This window comes from Mizuhopecten yessoensis, unplaced genomic scaffold (assembly GCF_002113885.1).
Source record: "Mizuhopecten yessoensis strain PY_sf001 unplaced genomic scaffold, ASM211388v2 scaffold8949, whole genome shotgun sequence".
NCBI lineage: Eukaryota > Metazoa > Mollusca > Bivalvia > Pectinida > Pectinidae > Mizuhopecten > Mizuhopecten yessoensis.
In genome coordinates, this window is record NW_018407803.1 from 706,181 (window position 1) to 731,898 (window position 25,718).

Here is a 25,718-nt window from a genome sequence, read left to right on the forward strand (position 1 = left end):
TTTGAATATTACATGTTAATAACTTGATTGGAATTATAACCTTGAGTTGACAGTTTGATACTTTGAAAATTTTGAGCCAGCCCTACCCCCAAGGGCTGTAGGGTGGGGCTCAAGGGAGTCAGTGTGCTAAAATTTCTTCATTTTCCTTGTTTAGAATCAGAGGTGCTAGTTTCAAATCCTTTTTAGTCTGAAATCTGTATGCTTGATATTGAATAAGGTGGTTTTATTGTTTTTTGTCACTTTGAATAATATTTCTGTTCATGTTAAAAACGAAATCAACTCTCTGTATAAATATATCAGGTGACCGTTAAGGCCCATGGGCCTCTTGTTTATTAAGAAATTCTAAAAATAAACTTTAAAAAATTGAAAATCACAATACACACGGTTTAAGTGGAAGTGTAAGAAATCATTGTCATAGATTTAAAATACTTGATACTGGAGAATAAATTTTAATGTTTTAATTTGTATATGGTTTACCATGGGGGTATTGTCATCATTATCCTCTTGGTCACTCTGTGCCCTATCACTCATCCTTTATCATTAGATCATTGCATGGTTTATTTCACTCTCTTCCTTGTTATAATTCAGAATTATTGTTCATGAATATGTTGGTCTGTAATTTTTTTTCGTGTTATTTGTGAGTCATGTTAAAAATTCGTTAATGAATTTTGTAAGATTTTAACAGCAAGCTTTTTAAGTGATATCCATAATATGTCAGTTCGTTTAAAGCACACATAACTTAGTGTTTTTTTACCTTGAATTTTGCTTGATAACATTTTAATTTGCCAATGTAATCATTCTGCAATTTGAATGTGTGGTGTTTTTGCTGCAGCCTTTATACCTAATAGCTGCTTTTTTTAGATATTTTTAGTATATATATATATAGATACATACACTTCTGTACAGTAAGTATAAAAAATGTGACACATATACATCTTATTATTTGACTAATATCTGTACTCACTGAGATGTGTACCTGAACTTTCAGCCCAGCAAATCTCCATACGAGGCCGAGTTTACTGTTGAAGTAGACTCTGAATTCTTCAGTGTACCCAACAAACTGACAATGAAGCCTCCCTCATCTTCACGGTCACACAGTGCTCCGGTCTCAGGTAGGTCACCAAACTTATCATCAAGGTCACATAGTGATCCAATCTCAGGTAGGTCACCAAACTCATCTTCATGGTCACATAGTGCTCCAGTCTCAGGTAGGTCACCAAACTCATCTTTACTGTGACATAGTGCTCCAGTCTCAGGTAGGTCACTAAACTTATCATCAAGGTCACATAGTGCTCCAATCTCAGGTAGGTCACCAAACTCATCTTCATGGTCACATAGTGCTCCAGTCTCAGGTAGGTCACTAAACTTATCATCAAGGTCACATAGTGCTCCAATCTCAGGTAGGTCACCAAACTCATCTTCACTGTCACATAGTGCTCCAGTCTCAGGTAGGTAACCAAACTCATCTTCACTGTTACATAGTGCTCCAGTCTCAGGAAGGTCACCAAACTTATCATCAAGGTCACATAGTGCTCCAATCTCAGGTAGGTAACCAAACTCATCTTCACTGTTACATAGTGCTCCAGTCTCAGGTTGGTCACCAAACTCATCTTCATGGTCACATAATGCTCCAGTCTCAGGAAGGTCACCAAACTCATCTTCACGGTCACATAATGCTCCAGTCTCAGGTTGGTCACCAAACTCATCTTCAAGGTCACATAGTGCTCCAGTCTCAGGTAGGTCACCAAACTTATCTTCAAGGTCACATAGTGCTCCAGTCTCAGGTAGGTCGACAAACTCATCCTCATGGTCACATAGTGCTCCAGTCTCAGGTAGGTCACCAAACTCATCTTCAAGGTCACATAGTGCTCCAGTCTCAGGTAGGTAACCAAACTCATCTTCACTTTTACATAGTGCTCGAGTCTCAGGTAGGTCACCAAACTCATCTTCAAGGTCACATAGTGCTCCAGTCTCAGGTAGGTCACCAATCTCATCTTCAAGGTCACATAATGCTCCAGTCTCTGGTAGGATGGGAATTAATTATACTTATAATTGCTATCAATTTGCAGATTAATGATCTAAGAAATATTTAAACTTTGATATTTTTATATGGAACTATTACAGACTAAGCTAATCAATAAACATTTGTCCATATTATGACATCACAATCGATATCTGACTGGCACAGCCAATGAAAAACACTCCAGGGTTTATTATACTAATGACATATGTAAAATTATTACAGGCGAATTCTCTGGATAACAGGCCGATTATGTGATAAAACAAAATCAAACATATGATATATAGTTTGTAATATACATGTAGTATTTATTTGCACTAGGATCAATGCAAAAGTGATATGTATTAATGATTGTGACATCTGTCCCCAGACTACCAAGGAAGGGAGCCTTTCATGGAGCTGCCCATCAAGTTCAAGGCCAAGGAACCAGGTCACTATCCATGTGAGATCATCCTGAGGGGCAGTGACGATGTCAGGGTCTACAAGATAGAGTGTACTGTCAACCCTGAGGGCAGCACCGCAGAGTTACAGTTCAAAACCCCTGTCCATCAGTCCGTCTCACAGGAAATACCAGTCGTAAGCCTCCTTTTAAATTCACTATTAGAGTTAAACATGACTGAACTCTAGGAATTAATTCATCAGATCTATAACTTTATAACATGTTTATTTCAACTGTTAAACATAATTCTTCCATTTCACAAAATTTTAATGTAACATATAATTTATGTCCAGTTTTTGTATCTTTCTTTTTGTGAAAGTGTATATGCTGCTTTCTAGATATAATTTTACTTTGCAGGTAAATATGACCAATCATGACTGGCCCTTGAAAGCGACGATAGAGGGATCTGGATTCTATGGACCTCCCACAGTACTGGTCAAGGCATACAACCCCACAACCTACCCACTGGTCTTCAAACCTCAGAATGAGGTTGAGGTCAAGGTCAGTATATTATTGTTTGTATGAACCATGTAATTGAGAGTAAGATGCTTGAATATTCATGCTTTTGTAAAGTTGTAAATCTTTTATAATGTTAACAGTTGTGAGATTATGAGTAAACCTACTTGTGTATTCATAGTTATATGTTTGACTTTTATTTGTAGGGTAAGTTGGTCCTGACCAATACTGAGGATGGTACGGAACACATCTACCACCTCCATGGTCGGCCAGAGAAACCACTCGCTCTCGACCATGTAGTCATCAAATGTGATGCCAAGAAAAGGTCAGTTTAACAAAAAATATAATGATTTCATGTTTAACGCAGCAAATATGTACGATTTAATCTTGTATTTCAAGCAAATACTGATGTACTTGATGTTTTTACCATAGTTTTATTTTATTTTTTTCGTTTTAGCACGGCACATATTCTGAAGATTCCAAATGTTACCAAAAGGAAAATGTGTTATAGGGTAAGTTGACCTTAGGTAATAATAATGCTGAAATATTCTATAACCTTCCCTCATATATCTCTTTCAAGACAATCTAGTTAAAAATAATGTTATGAAATACAGTTGCTTACAATATAAAGGTCTTTATACACCACCTTTTTTTAAACTAAATTTTGAGCTGTCAAATTAAATATAAAATTCCTTCTCAGTTGGGATGATTTTCATGAATAAGTAATTGCTACTTTCGACCCTTATGTCATATTTACAGTTATTGTCACTGAAGACCACTTATGTTATATTTACAGTATTGTCACTGAAGACCACTTATGTTATATTTACAGGTATTCTCTACTTAAGACCACCTATGTTATATTTACAGTTATTGTCACTGAAGACCACATATGTTATATTTACAGTTATTGTCACTGAAGACCACTTAGATTTGTATGTTATATTTACAGTTATTGTCACTTAATACCACTTATGTTATATTTACAGTTATTGTCCCTGAAGACCACTTACATTTGTATGTTATATTTACGGTTATTGTCACTTAAGACCACTTATGTTATATTTTCAGTTATTGTCACTGAAGACCACTTATGTTATATTTACAGTATTGTCACTGAAGACCACTTATGTTATATTTACAGTTATTGTCACTGAAGACCACTTACATTTGTATGTTATATTTACAGTTATTGTCACTTAAGACCACTTATGTTATATTTACAGTTATTGTCACTGAAGACCACTTATGTTATATTTACAGTTATTGTCACTGAAGACCACTTATGTTATATTTACAGGTATTGTCTACTTAAGACCACCTATGTTATATTTACAGTTATTGTCACTGAAGACCACTTATGTTATATTTACAGTTATTGTCACTGAAGACCACTTACCCTGGTTGTGTATAACTCCTCTTGTGTGCCATATCTCCCCCCTTCCCCTTTTGATAAAAGGTGTGACTCATATTGCTCTCCTCTGGTTGACCTGCCATTACGTGTTCCTCTTGTCCTCCCCAGGTTGAGTCTGACCTGCCATTACATGTTCCTCTTTTCCTCCCCAGGTTGAGTCTGACCTGCCGTTCTTGAGTGGGAATACATCCCTGACAGTGCTTCAGGGTAAGACAGGGGTGTATAATATGTCCCTGACACCCTCCAGACGAGGTATCTACAAGGGTATTGTAGCTTTCATCGCCGGCAAGAATCCAGTCATGTAAGCACTAAATACTGATCAGCCACACAAAATAATTTAATTTCTCCTTGATCTCATTCATTACATACTAAAATAGGTTAACTCACATAGCAATCACTAATTCTACTTAGATGTGAAAATCATCAGTATCTTGATATTCATTGAAACACAGATATGAAATTACATACAGAAATATTAATGTATTAGATTGACAAGAATTACAATTTGTTGCCTAACTTTGACCTTATGATGATCGTTATATGTCCTTCTTACCTTGGTAGTGAGGTGGACAGCGATGGAGATGAGATTCCTGAGGATGAGGATGAGGAGAGTAGGAAATACTATGGTTACCGTATCTGGTACTCCTTGGAGGTCCATGTGAAACCCCCACCACCTGAGCGCATCATGTCTGTTGTCTGTGCTTGTCAGGTATATATAACATTTACAGTGGATATGAGAAGACTTAACATGAGCATAACAGCCGAGGCTTTTAGTACTATTAGTACTTTGATTTTCAACGACATACAATCAATGATATGTGTATTACTCTATGAATGTTAATAATGTTTTCAGTAAAAATTAAGTCTAATTAGTTAAGTTCACTGCTTGTTTGAGTTCAGTATTGATGTTGGACAGGTGACATGTGACCCCATGTAGCTTGCAAAAAACCTAGGTAAAAGGCTATCATGGTAAACGTTGTGCGAATCCATTTTGTAGAAAAAGGCGGTGATAGAAGTGATCGTGAGGAATCCAACGCCCAATTATATCACCATTCAGGCTCAAATAGAGGGGCGCAACCTCTCTGGACCCTCCAGTATTTCTTTGGATGCCGGTGAAAAGGATGTCTACTCCGTGACATATGCCCCGGCAATCATAGGCAAACAGAGGGGAAGGTACATACAAAATGTGTAATCCAGTGTTCTTGAGATCTGATATATAAGTCTCTAGCATTGCCATTTAAACGTTAGATACTACCAGATGTAAAATGAAGGTGATGAATGTTTCAGTTAATTTTACATAGAGCTTCTTCAGTGTTATTTTCTGTTAAAATAAATAGAAATTGTATATGAAAGGTTTGATTGTGAAATTGCATGATGATGTCAACAGCTATCACTTACACTGGATCCAACTTGAATTTCAGTCTAATATTTTACCAAGAGAGTGTGGGAGAGTTCTGGTATGACCTTCGCCTGCAGGCCGAGCCCCCACCACAGACCACCCTTCTTCACATGGAGTGTGACCTTGGGCGGTAAGTCTCACATTTTGCCTGAGAAGGGAGATAATCATTTATCAACTCTGGAAGTGCTAAAAGTGATTGGGAAACTGTAGAACCTACTTATTATGAGTTATAGGATCATACAGATTGTTTACTATAAACAGGTGTCCTTTACAGACGAGTTACCTGTTGTTTTTAGCTCATCTGGCCCAAAGGGCCATGTGAGCTTATGCTGTACTGCGGTTTGCGTCGTCCGTCCATCAAATTTTTCTTTTCAACGACTTCTTCTGAAGAACTGGAGGACCTAGGGTCATGATATTTGGCCAGTAGTTACCCTGGATGAAGTGCTATAAAGCTTACTCATTAAAATGACCTTGACCTACTTTCAAGGTCACTGGGGTCATATATGTTATAAATTTCAAACAACAATATCCTAAGAACCATTTGGACTAGAGTCATGATACTTGGGTAGACCAGCAGTGCGAATATTTTTCTTTCTGAAAGTAATGAGGTCAAAGCTCAACTTTAAATGCTAGTCTGGGGTCAAATGTCAACATGAGTTAAAGATTTAACAATCCTCTTCTCAAGTTCCATAAGGCCCAGGGTCATGTTATTTGGCCAGGAGGTACCTGGGATGGAGTGCTATGAAGTTTTCTCATTAAAATGATCTTTACCTACTCCAAGGTCACAGGGGTCAAATATGTTAAAAACTTCAAACAACAATATCCTAAGAACCATTTGGACTAGAGTCATAATGATTGGGTATGTTATGTAGACCAGCAGTGCGAATATTTTTCTCAATTACAGTAATAAGGTCAAAGGTCAACTTTATGTGCAAGTCGGGGGTTCAAATTTCAACATGGATTAAAGGCTTTAATAATCTTCTTTTCAAGTTCCATAAGGGTCATGATATTTGGCCAGTAGGTACCTGGGATGAGGTGCTATAAAGTTTCCTCATTAAAATGACCTTGACCTACTTTCAAGGTCACATGGGTCAAATATGTTGAAAATTTCAAACAACAACACCCTTGGGTTTGTTATGTAGACCAGCTGTGTGAATTGTTTTCTTTATTACAGTAATGAGGTCAAAGGTCAACTTTAAGTGCAAGTCGGGATCGAGTCAAAGGTTAATGTGGGTTAAAAGCTTCAAAATTCAAATTTCAAATTTCAAACAACAATATCTTCAGAACTGTTTAAGAGATGTTTAAATGTCTTGTGTTCTAGTTACCAAATTTGGTCTTATGTTACCTATATGTCAGTTTCATGTAACAAAAGAAACAGATGAGCGAGACAGGCCCTCTGGGCCTCTTGTTTTTCTTTCCTGTGAAATGAGCTGTCTTTCATAACTGGCTTTGAGTTACAATGCCAGATTATATTTAAAAGGTTTATTGGATTCTCATAGACACAACAGCAGATCATTTAGCTCTGTGTCATTGCTTAAACTAAATTGTGAAACTGAAAAAAAAATCTGATGGATAACAATGAAATCCTCCTGCTGCAGGTGGACTAAGCAGACAATATTGTTAGAGAACCCGACAGACGAGAGCCTGGAGCTGATCCCGACCATGTCAAACACCAACAACTTCTCACTGGAGCGTGACAATGAACGCCCAATAGTGCTCCGACCACGCTCATCCATCCAGGTGCCCATCCACTTCATGCCGTCCACTCTAGGCCAGGGTGACCACCTGACCAAGGTCATCTTTAATAGTGAACAGGTAAGAAGGAGAGTTTTGGATCAAATGTTACTATTTCAGAAAGTAACTTTTCAGTTTTATAATCCATTAATGTCACGATGTAGACTTTTAATCAGTGAAATAATTTACTTGAGTCATAGTTATCAGATCATGTTTACCATACAGGTATTCATAAAATTACTGTTAAGTATTATTACTGACTTGGCTGGAGAAACATCAACAAAACATACAGTGTTTGGTACTTACGTTAACTTTTGTGCCCACAGCTTGGTGAGTGGGTGTTCATTGCTTCGGGAACGGGACTGCTGCCGCTCCCCCAGGACCCAGTCAGTGTATTCACAGAGGCCGGCTCTAACACCACCCTCATCATTCCTTTCCGTAACCCAATGGATCACGCTGTTATGGTGGACATCTTACTTAGAGGTGGGTATATTCTATACCTCAGAGGTAGGTATATTGACTATATTCTATACCACAGAGGTAGGTATATTGACTATATTCTATACCTCAGAGGTAGGTATATTCTATACCTTAGAGGTAGGTATATTCTATACCTTATAGGTAGGTATATTCTATACCTTAGAGGTAGGTATATTCTATACTTTAGAGGTAGGTATATTCTATACCTTAGAGGTAGGTATATTATACACCTTAGAGGTGGGTATATTCTATACCTTAGAGGTAGGTATATTCTATACCTTAGAGGTGGGTATATTCTATATCTTAGAGGTAGGTATATTCTATACCTCAGAGGTAGGTATATTCTATACCTCAGAGGTAGGTATATTCTATACCTTAGAGGTGGGTTTATTCTATACCTTAGAGGTAGGTATATTCTATACCTTAGAGGTAGGTATATTCTACACCTTAGAGGTAGGTATATTCTTTACCTTAGAGGTAGGTATATTCTATACTTTAGAGGTAGGTATATTCTATACCTCAGAGGTAGGTATATTCTATACCTCAGAGGTAGGTATATTCTATACTTATAGCTTGTGCAAGATCTATGATTCTTTGTGTTAAAGAGTTGACCTTTAGTTTCAAATTTTTCTATACACTTGGTGATTAAGAAACTGAAAGTGGTTGAGAATTCCAACAATGATATCAAAAGGAGACCTATTTATGAAAGCTTGTTCTGGCTTCCACAAACTGATTTATATGAGATACATCCCTTAGTCCAGATTGTATCAAGTTTTTGTTTATTTACCTCCAGACACTAACTTTTAAATATTGTGTAGAAAGTGTGTATTATATAGACTATATAGTGTAAAATATAATGAAAAAATACTCCTTTGTAGATACCAATGCAGAATTAGATCGACTGACATACGAAAATTCAAACCCTTCTAATAAAACGGCTGATGACTCGGCCTTCTGCTTGCTGCTGAAACACAGGAACATGATCCGAGTGGGACCAAAGTCCACGCTGGATATCCCAGTGTGTTTTGCTCCAACAGAGATGATGAAGTATGATGCTCTGTGTACAGTTGTGGTACGGAAAGAGGACGGTGGAAAGTGGCAGTATGCTCCAAGGGATAGCGAAGGGTAGGTCATCCGTAACCCATCAGGTATTAACTAGGATACCAGAATTTCATTGGGCAATGTTAGTTAACCTGCCTGTTGCAAACATGATCAAGAACCTGTCAAACCTAGATATTTCTACCTGAACAGCGCCTGCATTACTGGAAAATCTCTGTATTTGTAAGTGATTTATATATGCAGATCATAAAATGTTTAATTTTACCAACTGAAAGCAAATATTATAGTCATTATACATTCAATGTTTGTTGACAGTTACCAATTATCCACGACTGGCAGTGATGGTCTTCAGGAGATCAGGTGGGTCTACCCCATCAGTGGCATCCCCGAGTCCAAACCAGCCAAGGACACCCAGGGGGCAGTCATTGAATGTAAGGCTAGGGACCGTGTTGAGGAGAGGTTAGAGGTTACACTAGCAGGTGTGGCTCCAGCCAGCTCTGGCCCACAGAGAAGTATCCTCACCAGATCTGTTACCCCGAAGGACCAGAAACCAAAGATCGCTGATGGTGTGGTCATTGGAGAAAGTAAGATATTCAATAAACAAATGTTGACCTCAGTAAATCACTTAGCCATATATCTGGTAGTTAAATGTTTACACAGTTGCTTCTCTCTTATGGTTATCGTACAACTTGCCTTCTTTACCAGTACAAGTCTTTATTCAAGTTTTAATATATTACATGTAACAATATTCTAACCTTTGCATTTAAGTCTGTAAACTATCTTGAAGTAAATAAAAACCTTTATAAAGTGTTAGCCAAAAGTATACTACATGTTTTTAACTTTTTTGAACTTAAGTTAAAGAATATATTTTGATAATCTAAGTTGTAAAACCTTTTGTTAACAGCATTAGCCACAGCAGAGGAGTTTGTCCATGAGTTAGGATTCACCGACAATGAGGCACAGGAAAACCTTCAGAACTCTGTTGCTGTGACCTTGGTGCGTCAACAGCGCGACACCAGCTCGGGCCTGGTCATCCTCGTCTACAATATTGTTTATGCTCCCTTTAAACCAATGAGGTAAGCAGAATGTATTGTTGATATGGTTAATGCATATCCTTTTATATTTAACCTTTATTTGGGACATTTCATCGCTCAGAAAATAAAACTTATTTATTGAAAGTTAATACAAATGTACCTTGTGCCACAGCATTCATTGCCATCTGAATTACCTAACTTTATATAGAAGCACATCACCATGTAACATTAAATATGCAGCTAGGACACTATCTATAAAAAGATGGTTAAACTGTTTGGAACACGATAAACAATAACAGAATTTATTTAGTTTAAACAACCGTTTTTCATCAAACATTTAACATGCTATTACAGAGCAATGCAGTTTAGGTACGTTTTGCACAACACTACATGTAGAGATATTCCATCATTCACATCTCACCTATAATGTGTTTCAGCCACAACGTTGAGCTAGTAGTGAAGGCGGCCACTGGGGGCTTGTGGCGCTTCCCACTCAAGTTTGTGGCAGCAGAGCCACCATCGGACGACACAATCACCATTGAGGCCACTGGCCTGAACCAGGAGTCAAGTGTAGGCTTCCGACTCACCAGTCAGGCCAAGTAAGTATACATTAGGTCCCCCATGTGGAACTGTCAGAGTGGATTTAGACTGGTGGAATGTATGTGCTAGTTGTGTCCTTGCTTGAAGTGCTAAAAGCAGGATCTATAGTTTGTTCTATGTACGTAATACTGGGGTATATATGTGTCATCACTAAAGCATATGTTTGTACTTAATGATTTTACCCCAAGGTCAATGTCATAGAGGTCAGAGGTTAGAAAACCCCTTTGAGGTCAAATATATCCAGTGGATGAGATTTTGTACGCGTGTGCCAACTATACTTGCCTATTTGTCGTGTAACACTTTTTCTCCAAAGTGTCAAGACAGGAGGTTCTATTTCTCGTCAAACCCATGATCATACATGCGATACTTTAACTGTCATAGCTTGTAAAGAGCACATTGTACCACTGGGTCATTATCTAAACTTGAAAGAGGTAAAGTTAAAATTGGAAACGCACAAATTGTGGTATAACAATTTTCATGTGTTGATATTTACAGAACCAATTGATTCTTATGTATGATTATTACTGATCAATGTAAATAACCATTTTATTATATCCCACGCACAAAGTTTGGGGGCACCAAGGAATACCTAGATAAGATGAACCAGGGGTTGGGGAGAGGATATCTTTGGGAGCTAATCTCACTCACAGTTTCTCTAGCTATTACTGAACTGAAGTTATTTTTTGCAGACATCCTGTGATATATAATTCTTACTTTGCGGCCGGAAGTGATCCCGAGTTTCTTGTAAGCCCCCAGTCTGGAGAACTCCTGCCACAGGGGACAAATGGAACCCTGCTGAAAATCAGTTTCAAACCTGCTGTCTACGGCAAACTGTATCAGGCTAAACTGATTGTACAGGTGTGTACTATATAAAAGATACTGGTGCTGCTAATTCCATACATGTCATTGCTGTATCTAATCTCTTTGATACTGTCAGGGAGAATATAAACATATTTAATTGGTACCTACATGTATCAACATAATTTGTTTGATTGCAACTAGTTTGCAATTTTTAAAAAAATGGTACAATATGTACTTCTAAAAATAGGCCTTTTCAAATATTAAAATTACTCCATACACATCCATTCTAGAAAAAATTGCAGTTGTCACTATAAACTGTGATACTAAAAGGTATGTTGCTCGTTTTTACTTGACATCTTCTGGCTAGCATAATTACTGAAAATGAGGATGTTGAACAATGTCTTGTAATGTAACCCATTTGTGTGTTTTAGACACCAGACATGCAGTGGAGCTACAACGTAAAGGGTGTGCTGCCCCAGTACAACCCACCCCGGGGGATCTCCACCCAGCCCATGGCTGGGCCACACCCTGATCCCAGACTCAGGATGGAACGAGTCAACTACATCCGGGAAAACATTCGATTACTTACAACTGCAGTGTCTTCACCAATCAAGGGAGCGAATGTAGTCCCTCGTAAACTTGTCCATTTCTCGTGATGTTAATAACAGGATTTGAAAATTTATTTTAGGAAGAATAAATTATTTCAGTTGACATTTCAAGACAAAGTTTCAGGAATTTATTATAAACAGTGGTAAAAAAAGCAAAAGATTGTGACGATTGTGAATGATTTGAAAGTTATTGAAGTGCTGATGTGAAATTCATGAAATAGACAATATAGAAGCCATTGAATTTGTTAAAAGAATGTACTTGTTACTGATAAGAACTGTGATATTTGTTGAGAGATATTAAAGTGATCTATAATAAAGTTATAAAAGGATACAAAATCAGAGCAATCAGTGATTAGGAAACATAGCATAAGAATTTATGTATAAAAGGTTATTTTAGTTATAAAGAAAGGTTGTAGTTTTTTATGGTTTTTGTCTTGTGCATTATCATAAGTGTATAAATCATGTCAAAGTATTTATAATAGTTTTAAACAATGCTCTCCTGAGACTTGAACTGCATTATCTCCCTTTGTATAAATTGAATTGTTGATATTGTATATTGCAGTATTATGTAAATCACAATATGCCAATTAGTAACCAAAATATCTGGTCTTCACTTCCAGATAACAAAGATAAAGCATTCTATGATTAACACACTTTATAAAATGGAAAAGTACATATTTGTGATATACTATATGGTGCGAGGGTATACCTACATGCCCAGTAGTAAACACTTGCTGCTGTTTCACACACTCAAGCATTAAATATTTACCAATATTATACATATTTTCTACTTTAAATTTTGATTTGTGATAATTTGAAGAGCAGTTAACCTTGGTCCGTCCATTTGATTTTGAGATGTACAGAACTATCTATTTGATGATGTAACTAAATCTTGTTATCACATCCGGGATATTTATTAAAGAGTTGTATATATTCAATCCCTTTTTAATTTGGTTTGATAATGCCAAATTTCCATATGTGATGTTGTATATTTCATACATGTGTAAATATTCAGCATTATGTCAGTCCTGTGATATCAACCGTGTACTAATTGTATAGGTTACATAATCAGGTACTTTAATATTGACGACAGTGCGATATATAATGGAGAATAGAACTACAGCTCCATCCAAACTCTGGTACACATGATATTCTGTCGGCTGTTTAATGCCCTGTAGAACTACATTATCTGTTGTCGTTTATGATACTGTAGGCTTAACACTACCAGATTCAGACTCTTGTATGTCAAAAGCTGAACACTTTGTATAAGTGATCCGTTAAACTATAAACTTTTGTTGAAGTTTAAAAGTTGTATAAATATATATATTTTCTTGTGAAATAAAGTAAGATCTGTACATGTATTTGATTGTTCACTTATCATTTCTTTACATGTTCAAATTGATAATAATGATGGAAGCACATATTTGTACATCCTTTGTTCAGGTTAAGGGTACCAACCCATCAGTAATAATTACTAAAAACAACAAGAGTACCGCGGGGCGGAACAAATACGCCCGTCAAATGCCATATAGTGTTATATACTTTCTTACATTGAAATAAGATCTGCATCATTCTAAGAGTGGTTAGCTGATATGCTATAAAAAATGTAGGAGAAAATCTTTGGACAAAAAATCAAATACTGAAATGAACAAAAGGCAATAACTTTTGGAAAAATTGTTGAATCAAAATTCTTTTAAGGGAGACACAACTTCATATCATGATTATAATATACACCTTGTTTCAAAGAAAACGGTCGAAAAATGTAGGAGGAGATCTCTGGACAAAACTCAAATACTGAAATGAACAAAGGGCAATACATTTTGGAAAAATTGTTGAATCAAAATTCTTTTACGGGAGACACAACTTCATATCATGATTATAATGTATACCAAGTTTCAAATAGATCGGTCGAAAAATGTAGGAGGGGATTGCTGGACAAACAAAGTTTATGCCCAACCATAATACTACCGTCAAATTTGACGGTTGTATAATGAAAAATAAAAAGTTCCACTCAGAACCATTTTTTGACTTCTCTCTTCTATACAAATAAAACCTTTTTTTTACTGGCTTGAAGTGACTTTCCTCGTCAAGGTATTCATCTCTTAAAGTTTGATGGTTTTTCCTCGACCATAAAGACCATAAGTTTGGCTCTCATTTTGATGCTGTGCACTTCAATTCCTGGCAAATTGAAGGTCTGGAGTTTGACCACTGTGCAACGATTTTGTTTATTTTTGTTGTTTTTAAATCTGTCACAAGATGCGATTTATGAGGAATATTTCAGTAGAAAAGGACTAGAACATTATTTCATAGAGTTCTTTCTGGTTTGGAGTAACTTCTCTTTTAAAGTTTTTCGTATGCTTCATGGCCTATAACTTCGACATGCTGTGTTGGCACACCTCTTGCATGGCAACTTTGGTCAAGTGCAAGCTTTGTAATGTAAATTTTGTAAATGTTTCCAGTTTAAACCCTGCAGTCTTTACAATAGCGACAATTGTAATAATATATTTAACTTCTCGATGCCCACAATTGTAATAATGAAATTTAACTTCTTGATGCCCACAATTATTGTAATAATCGGATGCCCACAATTGTAATAATGTAATTTAACTTGTTGATGTCCACAATTTTAATAATGTAATTTAACTTGTGTGATGCCTACAATTGTAGTCATGTTATTTAACTTGTGTGATGCCTACAATTGTAATAATATAATTTAACTTGTTAATGCCTACAATTGTAATAATGAAATTTAACTTGTTGATGCCTACAATTGTAATAATGAAATTTAACTTGTTGATGCCTACAATTGTAATAATGAAATTTAACTTGTTGATGCCTACAATTGTAATAATGTTATTTAACTTGTTGATGCCTACAATTGTAATAATGTTATTTAACTTGTGTGATGCCTACAATCGTAATAATGTTATTTAACTTGTGTGATGCCTACAATTGTAATAATGTAATTTAACTTGTTGATGTCCTTTACCTAAATGGTGTTTTAAAAGAAAGCAATTCTACAATATTAGTGCTTTATAACCTTTATTGATCTGACAGTTCCATTGTTGACAGTAACATCAATGTGTTCAAGTAACACCAATGTGCTGATAGTAACACCAATGTGCTGATAGTAACATCAATGTGATGACAGCAACATCAATGTTTAGATAGTAACATCAATGTATCGACAGTAACATCAATGTTTAGATAGTAACATCAATGTTTTGATAATAACATCAATGTGTTTATATTAACATCATCGTGTTGACAGTAACATCAATGTTTAGATAGTAACATCAATGTGTTGACAGTAACATCAATGTGTTTATAATTACAACAATGCGATGACAGTGACATCAATGCTCTGATAGTAACATCAATGCAATGACAGCGACATCAATGCTCTGATAGCAATATCAACATGTTATTTCCTGTAGTAACATCAATGCCAGTAAAAAATGTTAACGTTTTATAACATGACCAAGAATTCTATGCCAACAAAACAATTCAACATCTTTAGCACCGTTTACTACTAAACACTTCCTTATCCAACAATCTCAGCAAGATACATTTAAACTGAAAACCCCATTTCAATTTTGGTTGAAAACATTTCTGATTCTAAAGTAAACAGGTGGTGATCTGATCTATCAAATGAACACTAACAGTGTGATGAAAGGATACATTTAAAGCAAAAAATACATTGCTTAAAAACTGAGAAAACAATGCTTTAATCCCCGATTCAGATAGATATATACAGTAATCAATTTGACAACCAACCTTATTTGTATCAAACAATTCCGTATCGAATCGAGAATAGTACTTCCCACCATGTAAGAGATGAGCAATAGTAAACAGGACCTGTTTGTTAATATTAATTAGATTGCCAAAGAACTCTCTTTACAACACACCATTTCGCTTTTATCCAACATCTATCTACTGATCGGATATTTTTAGACCCACCTGTACAAGATATGAATATAAATTTCCAATTAGGGCTCTGATGAGGCTGAACAAAATACATAATATAAATAGATGTCACAGATTAAGCATTCACTACACAATATATGTTGTTGTCAAATGTAATACATTTTTAATTTAAAGGATGGTAAAAATTAACAGTATGCTCATACATGTATGTCTAAACATTGACTGGCATCCAATGCCAAATACTCACTTTGCTCTGTACGAGTATTCCTCATACAGGATAGAAAATTTGATTCAGTATTATGCTGTTGCAAAAAATTCTGCTCGCACGTTCTTTTCAATTCTGCAACGACAACCCAACAACAGTAGTATCGAATAACAGACCCAGTGATTTTTTGAGAACCCATTATATCTCTAAGTAAGCGGACTCCATCAAAATTTGAAAAAGAAAAATGTTCAGGACTAGCCTGAACAATTTGTACAAAAATCACTGCAAACATTGAAGTGAACAACATCACTTTTATGTTTTACAACGCATTGAAGTACATTCAACACCAGACAGTACATTCGGTGTACATGCAGAATAACTTAATTTTCCAAACATGTCTCCAAGTGTTGACCGATTATCCTCAACTACGTATACTGATCCACACACAAATAGAGTCAAATTTGTGCCCTTTCACCGATTTACATTCACTACTTATCCATGGGCCTGTTCGTTAAGCAGAACAATTGGTTTGTCTGCTTTCAAATGTAACAATTGCGGGTATAAATCCTGGTGGACTGGACCTAAATATTCATGCAGGCCTTGCAAGGCTTTGTCATGGCTTGTCTGAAAGCAGCATCAGATTACTAGGTCTGACCTTGTTTTTAAGACGAACAACCCTGGCCCAACCGTTTGGATCGTGATAAAGGAAAGCAGCCCTGGTCAATATGTTTGTACCACACCACTATACATCACAACATCCCAGATCAATGTAGAATTGGGGAAAATGCCTCCTTCTATATATTCCAGAATGTTAATTTCAAATGTCGGAGTTACATGAAATTACCGGTTATCTCAAATCTGTCCTAAAGTTTTGTCATATACAGATTTGTTAAACATCTTTATCTACATGGTTCAGTTTAATGTAGATTTTGTCGTTATGATACGAAGTTTGTATTATTTTCTGTTAATGATCTAATCACTGTCAAACTTGATGGAGTGAGTGGACATGTCAATGGGTCCTCCGCGGTAACTTCCACGCTTTTTCTTGGTCTTTTCATGCCTGAATGATTTGCCCTTGGTGTGCTTGAGATCGTGATTGGCCCTTTCTCCCCATGATCCTTTGGATCCAGACTGTTAAGACAAGACATAAACAGCTGAATTAGTTTTTACATTAACTTGTGGTCATATAATGATGCATTTTTATAGGTACCTTCAAGTTAACCATCAATTTGTACAGTTAGGAACCAATGTGTTTGCGTCAAAAAACCCAGGAGAAATCATCCATTTCACGACTCCTGGAAAAACAACGCTTTACTCTGAGCTATCATACATATGTAAGTGAAGTATCTTCGTTGCAATTATCCCATGATAACCTACATGTAAGTATCGTGAACTATTTCTGAATTATATAATAATGTCATTCTCATAAAACACAATGTCTGACTTCAGTTCCTGCTAACTTTAAGTTTTGGTAATCCTCCCCTTAGAAAACCACTTACAAATCGATACGAAGTGAGTAAATGTCTCAAAGTTACAACCCTTAAGCTTGTTATCAGAATTTGAAGTGGCACAGAACATATTTTAACACACGATAGTTAAGTCCTATAGATGCACGTATGGGAGGCCTTGTGTGTTCACAGAACAGAAGTAATGATAAGAAGCCATCATAGATTCAGATTTTGTTGGGTAGAGTTGTCTTCATTAGTTCTCAGACCCGAAAGATATTCATCATTCTATAAATAGCTTCAGTACATGGAATTACTGTTTCTTAAAAAACTATAACAACATCTCAGAACGTACTCAAACATCAAGTTTCAGTTATTGTATTATATATTTTCTGCAGAGTTTTGGTATTAAATCTATTGCATGATTAAAAATTTTGATAATAAATTACTAAAATAAAGATTAACTAGGCTAATAAATGGGTTGCATCTCTTAAAATGATTAAGTTCAATGTTTTATGGATTTATAATCAGTCTGGCCTAGATTAAATAAGTTCCCCTGATTATAAAACGTTTTTCCACAGCTTCATGCTACAAACCTTAGCTTCAAATGAGTTATCTCCCAGACGAGAATCCACACTTATATCCTCCGTCTTCACACGACGGAACGGAGTATTGGGAGTTTTCTGAAAAAATCAAAGCACAATTGTTATAGTGCAAACAGAAAATAGCTTACCAAAGCATTTGATGTGTGTAGCATGAGGCAGCACATCAACGTCAGACCAGCTAATAATAATAATGTCAGTAACAAGCAGTTGTCTTTTGTAGGTAGGACATTTTCATTATCTTTTACTCTCTATAGGTATTAACCATTCAGAAAATAATTTCCATTCATTGCACAAAATCGTTTTATTCAATCTAAACTTCCAAAGTTTGAATTAAATAGCTTTATTTCAGTACATCAATCCTCTTGACAAGAGTACTTACATTACTTTTAGGAGTTCGCCTCTTTGAATCTTGGTCCGTTGGGGTCTTAAAACCTTCTCCATTCACTGTGGGCGACACCTGTACAAACAACAATTAACCTTTACACACTGATGGCTGAAGAAAAAACATGACAAGCATTTAATACCGATTATCAGATCCAAAACGACATTGGGAATTAAGTGATGGATGTTCTGTTTAATATGATGATATAACTTATCTATATATAAAATACAATAACTCAAATTGATACTATTTAGATCAAGCTCGGAAATAAATGCACATCATCTCTACTTTCTTCCTCAAATATAAAAAAAAAATTGTCATCTCTTTAACGGAAATTTGTTTTTATTCAAGTCAAATGTCAATTATCCAAAGAAAGAGTGTGTATTGCAATTAGAAGGTGATCAAGAAAGAAACAGAAAATACACCAGACATCGCTCACATAAAAGTTTCCTTAAAGTGTAGGTAAATAATTATCAAAAGGGCATGCAAGTTTTTCAAGAACTGAACACAAACAAGCACATCAAAGCACAGGTGTTATAAACAGCATAACAGATGATGGATTTATAGCTTACTTTCAGAATTTTCAAAACAATTACTGGTTGACAAAGACCAAATTTCATGAACATATTCATCCCTAAAGCCACATTTTACCCTTACCAAATTGAAGCCTGGGTAAGTCCAGTTTAACAATATAGAGGTGAATGGGTTAAAAATATTTTGAGTAGAGGCATGTTTTGAAATCTGTCAGGTTAAAGCAAGCAGTTTATTTCGGGTCTAATTCTTTTACTCTGCAGTTAGTACAATGTAACATGTATTAGTGAACTGAATCACGAGTGGTATATCAAAGTTATAATGCTATATATGCTGTCAGTATAACATAATGCTTGTTTACTACTCTATAGTATAAGTGAACTGAATCATGAGTGGTATATCAAAGTTATAATGCTATATATATATGCTGTCAGTATAACATAATGCTTGTTTACTACTCTATAGTATTAGTGATCCGAATCATGACACTGACAGGTAATAAATAAGTAATGATGCTATATGTTTACTAATCTACAGTATTAGTGAATTGAGGCACTGTATTCACCTTTTTAACTTCTCCGTTGGAGGACACCCCAGAATCATGGTCATCAGAATCGTCACCCTTCCCTTTCACAGCTGGAGTTGACGTTACCGGAGGTTTTTTTGTTTCGGTTTCAGACTCTGAGCTGTCTGAATCCGATGAGGAAGAATCTTTCTTAATTTTGGATATGTTTAGAGATTTGGGTGTGGATTTAGTCTTTTTGGTAGAATCGTCTTCTGAAGTATCAGAGTCACTTGAACTACTAGAATCTTGTGCTTTCTTTTTGGGGACTTTACTTACACTAGATGGCGTTACTGCTTTTTTCTTTATATTCGATTTTTCATCCTCATCTGAACTAGAGTCACTTGAATCACTACTGCTTTCATCCTTTTACTTGGCTGGTGTTGCTTTAGCGGGTGTGGCTGACTTTTTAGCAGGCGTTACCTTTGCCTTCGATTTTTCATCCTCATCTGAACTAGAGTCACTTGAATCACGTCTGCTATCATCCTTTTTCTTGGCTGGTGTTGTTTTAGCGGGTGTAACTGCCTTTTTAGCAGTTGTTACCTTTGCTTTAGATTTCACATCTTCATCTGATCTAGAGTCACTTGAATCACTACTGCTATCATCCTTCTTCTTGGCTGGTGTTGCTTTAGCGGGGGTGGCTGCCTTTTTAGCAGGCGTTACCTTTGCTTTCGATTTTTCATCCTCATCTGAACTAGAGTCACTTGAATCACGTCTGCTATCATCCTTTTTCTTGGCTGGTGTTGGTTTAGCGGGTGTAACTGCCTTTTTAGCAGTTGTTACCTTTGCTTTAGATTTCACATCTTCATCTGATCTAGAGTCACTTGAATCACTACTGCTATCATCCTTTTTCTAGGCTGGTGTTGCTTTAGCGGGTGTGGCTGACTTTTTAGCAGGCGTTACCTTTGCCTTCGATTTTTCATCCTCATCTGAACTAGAGTCACTTGAATCACTACTGCTATCATCCTTTTTCTTTGCTGGTGTTGCTTTAGCGGGTGTGGCTGCCTTTTTCGCAGGCGTTACCTTTGCTTTCGATTTTTCATCCTCATCTGAACTAGAGTCCCTTGAATCACTACTGCTATCATCCTTTTTCTTGGTTGGTGTTGCTTTAGCGGGTGTGACTGCCTTTTTATCAGGTGTTACCTTTGCTTTAGATTTCACATTTTCATCTGAACTAGAGTCACTTGAATCACTACTGCTTTCATCCTTTTACTTGGCTGGTGTTGCTTTAGCGGGTGTGGCTGGCTTTTTAGCAGGCGGTACCTTTGCTTTCGATTTTTCATCCTCATCTGAACTAGAGTCACTTGAATCACGTCTGCTATCATCCTTTTTCTTGGCTGGTGTTGGTTTAGCGGGGGGAACTGCCTTTTTAGCAGGTGTTACCTTTGCTTTAGATTTTTCATCCTCATCTGAGCTAGAGTCACTTGAATCCCTACTGCTATCATCCTTTTTCTTGGTTGGTGTTGCTTTAGCGGGTGTGACTGCCTTTTTATCAGGTGTTACCTTTGCTTTAGATTTCACATCTTCATCTGAACTAGAGTCACTTGAATCACTACTGCTATCATCCTTTCTCTTTGCTGGTGTTGCTTTAGCGGGTGTGACTGCCTTTTTATCAGGTGTTACCTTTGCTTTAGATTTCACATTTTCATCTGAACTAGAGTCACTTGAATCACTACTGCTATCATCCTTTTTCTTGGCTGGTGTTGGTTTAGCGGGTGTAACTGCCTTTTTAGCAGGTGTTACCTTTGCTTTAGATTTCACATCTGCATCTGAACTAGAGTCACTTGAATCACTACTGCTATCATCCTTTTTCTTTGCTGGTGTTGCTTTAGCGGGTGTGGCTGCCTTTTTAGCAGGTGTTACCTTTGCTTTAGATTTTTCATCCTCATCTGAGCTAGAGTCACTTGAATCACTACTGCTATCATCCTTTTTCTTGGTTGGTGTTGCTTTAGCGGGTGTGACTGCCTTTTTAGCAGGTGTTACCTTTGCTTTAGATTTCACATCTTCATCTGAACTCGAGTCACTTGAATCACTACTGCTATCATCCTTTTTCTTGGCAGGTGCAGTTATTTTAGTTGATGCTACCGGCTTCTTGGCTGTTGGTTTCTTTTCATCTTCTGAGCTGGAATCACTCGAGTCACTACTGCTGCTATCGGCTTTCTTGGCAGGGGCTTTCTTTATAATCTGTTTTGGAGCAGGTTTAGCTTTCTTCTTTGAATCACTATCAGAGTCTGAAGAGTCACTGCTAGAATCACTGCTACTGTTGTCTTCAGCTTTCTTTGCAGGGACATTAGCCTTTGTTGGCATAGCCTTGCTGTCTGGCTTAGTTTTCACAGCTGGTTTATCCTCATCAGAACTGGAATCACTGGAGTCATCACTGCTGCTCTCTGCCTTCTTCTTCTGTGCCGTCTTTGCTCCAGTCAATTTGGTTTTCTTCACTTTCTTGCTACTTTCCTCTGATGAGCTAGACTCAGAATCACTGTCACTGCTATCAGTTTTCTTTGTCACAGGAGTACTTGCAGCCTTTGCTTTCGCCTTTGCTTTAGGATCCTCTTCATCCGAGCTTGAATCTGAACTGGAACTTGATGACTCTTGCTTGGCCTTTTTACTGGGAGTAGGTTTGATTGCAGAAGGTTTAGTGGAAGTAGACGCCTTCTTCTTCTTGTCATCATCTGAGCTATCTGAAGTAGAACTGTCTGAACTGCTGCTGTCCTTAGCGGGCCGTTTCTTGGAGTTTTGCTTTGCATCACCAGTGGGTGTTGGACTGGCCAAACTTGAAGGTGGTGGAACATTGCCATACTTGGCCTTAGACTTCATTGGTTCTTCATCCGTGTCGGAACCACTACAAAATACAACAGTAGTTATTAAACAAATGTTTATAAAGTAAAAGTGTAAGTGTGCAAGAGGTATGGATGATTAAGAAAATTTATTTGTTTTAATGTCCCTCTCTTTATTTTATTGTTCCAAATACACGATATACACACATGGAACCTCCATCAATGATACATGTGACCCAAATCTTACCTCGAGTCATCACTGCTGGAATCAGCTGTCTTCAGTTTTTTTGCCACTCCCCCTTCTGAAGCAGACTGCTTTCTTTTTCCTCCAGATCTAAAACGAAATTTCATACGATCAAATACACTCTAGAATAATTCCATTTAATCATTTGGTTGAACAAGGATTGCTTCTTGTAATAAACAAATTTGACATTGATCACTTAAATTTAATATCACCCAAAAGTGAAATTTTGTTTTATAACATTCAAAATACATACATTTTCAATCACAACTTCCAATGACTCTGATTAATATTGTATTTTTGAAAATATACTGGACTGTCGATTTTTAGACAAGTACGAAAGCATTGACAGGGATGTACAATTTCACTGGCCCGATGCCTGGGGACAGTAGTTTTTATGTTTGGGCTATCCAAGGCAATCTTTTTGTCTTTATATTTGATGCATTTTATTTGGCCATGGATTTCCAAGTTCTATTTGCCAGGAGCAAGTGCATTAAAAGGAAATTTGTACACCCTTAAGAAAGTTTCATCAAAATCAAAGCATTCCTTCAAGGACAGAATATTGAGCATGGAAATCGTAATTTATGAGAATTTAGAACTTTATGAATATTCTGGTTTGTATAAATCACTGTATTTCAAATAATATAAGACTCTTTCATGCCCAGGTGAGCAGGATAGGGAAATTCAACCCGAAGAGTTTTCAAATTTGCCTCAGGTTTGAAACAAAATTGATAACCCCTCGGGTGGAATTTTCCTATTCTTCACCTTGGGCATGAAAGAATATTTTTCTATCATTCCAACTAGTATCATCACGTTGCCTTTTCTGTTTTGCGGCATCGGTGTTTCCCAAATTCGTGACATCATTATTGAGCCATTGCGACGTCACGTTACGTAAAATGGGGTGTAGGATAGAAATTTCCTACGCCCCTTTCTTACCCTGGACAGCTCTATCTTAAACACATGGAAATGAGAGAAAAGTTTATGCAGAGCCCTGATTGAGGGTAAAGGTTTAGATCCTTCATTTAAAACATTTTAATATATAGTGAATATCTTAACAACCACACAAAACTTACTGATTCCAGTGACTGTAAAGTTCTTGCAGTTTTGGAGAGCCACTTTCAGGAGGATTCTGAAAAAAAAATGACAAGATAGAAACATTTGCTAAATAATGCATATACAGTGTTTTTCCTGTCTAGATAATTGGGATCAGTAATGGACACCATCCCCAACACTTTTCCCCCAAGAATGGTGTATCTGGTGGAACTGACAGTTCTCAGCAGGGTGCCTGTGATGTCAATGAAATTCACAAAGATTAACAGTGTCACAGTCAGTCCGACTTGAACTGAATAGTCCTTATGCTAAGATTGGAACATACAAGTAGTTTTTCTTAGTTGAAATTCAAAAGCATAAAAAATCAGTGGTTCGCTTAAGATAAACAAAAATATCTCATATACAAAATTTGCGACCTTGTTCACAGTAAAGAACTGACAATTCATCAAACAGTCCCTTTCATTTGTCACTTCATTATGTTACAAGTTAAATTTTGAATTCAGTTTTATTCCCAAATTAAAAGATTACATACTTCAATACTGCTTCATGTTTGATAATGTTGATTATTTTAAATTACCCTGTACATGTCCATCAATCAATTCCATCATTTTTATCTTCTTATTTTACTATTCTGCCCATTTCGTAGTTGCTATCATGATTGTAAAATTTCTGCAGTTTTTACAAAGTTTGCTGACCAACACATAATTTCTCAACACTTCAAATAGTTTCCAAAACCTGAAAAAATTATTCCCAAAACCAGGAAAAACCCAGACCATAAAGTAAGTAAGATATATTCAATAACAAGTCAACGATAACGTTGTTGTTATTAGTTCTGTCTTTCGTTTTCACTCGGTCAACAGGTCTAGTACACTCTGTCGTTTGAGCTATATAGCTATATTCACTTATGAGTTATAGCTGTATTGAACTATCTTTTCTCCAATTTCAATTTTCATTAAATAAATAAAGCAAAGTCGCATAAAACTGTAAGGTTTATGGTAATGTTGACTACAAAAAGGATTTTTACATCAATATTTTTTAAAAAGAATACTTATATCTAATGTCTTTTGTTATCGAACTTATGATAAAATCTTCTTTCAAAAGTGACTTCGTTTCGTTTTCCTAAAAAAAGAACATCACATGAAAATAGCTCAAAAGACCCTATTTCAGTTAGATCAAAATGCTTTACAGCTATATAGCTCAATCGGCAGACTGTACTGGACCTGGTCAATGGACTTAAGGCTTCAAAATACTGATCAGAGCTTTTGAAGCCTGCGAATATGCATTATATGGTCAGTTTTAGCGGACTATACCAGTATACGTACACGACCGGCAACCACCGCCCACCTGTAGAAATATTCAAGACTGCAGATTTTATCACGAACATAATGGTTGTTATATCAGGAGTCCATGTCACACTATCTTGGACCTTAAATGAAAGTAGGAATCTTGCCAAAAATATAATACTTTAAAAACCATGAGCAGTAGGAATTTGAAAGCCACGTGCTCCTCTGTTTACCACAATGAGTCGAGTCTCATGTTCTGACATCGGCAGCATGTGGAGCGTACATATCGTAGATTTATAAAACTTACAATTTTGAGTTTCTTTTTTAAGTTGTCGGCTACGTCTTTGCATGTTGATTTCAGATATTCATAGACCATCGGCAATAAAGTCGAGGACCCGGTTTCGCCACTAGAAGCCATTGCAACACGCGTGTAAAAAGGACAGGATGTGACGTTGTGTGAAAAATCTGCGTTTTGGTGACGCTTTGTTTTGTTGAAATCAGTCAGCGTTTAAAAAAATGCCCGAAAAATCCCGAATCTCAATTGAAGACCCAAAGATGGGGAAAACACATTTTTGCTCGTTATGATCAAGAAAATACCTTTATTTTGACCATCTTGGAATTTGAAGTGTAACATTTAACTTTCGATCATTTTGTACGGGCACGGAA

At 36.5% G+C, this 25,718-nt stretch overlaps 2 protein-coding genes across 7 annotated transcripts in view; one reads left to right on the plus strand and one right to left on the minus strand.

Moving 5' to 3' along the window:
* LOC110456915 (cilia- and flagella-associated protein 47-like) overlaps positions 1-13,403 on the plus strand; it is a 48,335-nt gene extending 34,932 nt beyond the window's left edge. For all 6 annotated transcript variants that reach the window (XM_021507969.1, XM_021507973.1, XM_021507974.1 and 3 more), the window contains 17 exons: positions 989-1,112; positions 2,391-2,596; positions 2,817-2,960; positions 3,122-3,240; positions 3,373-3,427; positions 4,482-4,630; positions 4,891-5,038; positions 5,327-5,502; positions 5,751-5,858; positions 7,327-7,543; positions 7,789-7,945; positions 8,821-9,067; positions 9,317-9,585; positions 9,906-10,077; positions 10,473-10,634; positions 11,325-11,493; positions 11,868-13,403. In XM_021507969.1, coding sequence (XP_021363644.1) covers positions 989-1,112; positions 2,391-2,596; positions 2,817-2,960; positions 3,122-3,240; positions 3,373-3,427; positions 4,482-4,630; positions 4,891-5,038; positions 5,327-5,502; positions 5,751-5,858; positions 7,327-7,543; positions 7,789-7,945; positions 8,821-9,067; positions 9,317-9,585; positions 9,906-10,077; positions 10,473-10,634; positions 11,325-11,493; positions 11,868-12,092 — 2,847 coding nt within the window. In that variant the 3' untranslated portion in view covers positions 12,093-13,403. The remainder of the gene's footprint in view (positions 1-988; positions 1,113-2,390; positions 2,597-2,816; positions 2,961-3,121; positions 3,241-3,372; positions 3,428-4,481; positions 4,631-4,890; positions 5,039-5,326; positions 5,503-5,750; positions 5,859-7,326; positions 7,544-7,788; positions 7,946-8,820; positions 9,068-9,316; positions 9,586-9,905; positions 10,078-10,472; positions 10,635-11,324; positions 11,494-11,867) is intronic.
* A 1,666-nt stretch (positions 13,404-15,069) lies between these two features.
* Positions 15,070-25,503, minus strand: LOC110456928 (nucleolar and coiled-body phosphoprotein 1-like). The gene is given in 9 exon segments (XM_021507997.1): positions 15,070-17,307; positions 18,218-18,304; positions 18,606-18,683; positions 19,705-20,067; positions 20,125-20,466; positions 20,605-22,543; positions 22,726-22,812; positions 23,793-23,848; positions 25,360-25,503. Coding segments are annotated over 9 exon segments (3,222 nt in total). The 5' UTR covers positions 25,471-25,503; the 3' UTR covers positions 15,070-17,148.
* Between the last annotated feature and the right edge of the window lie 215 nt (positions 25,504-25,718).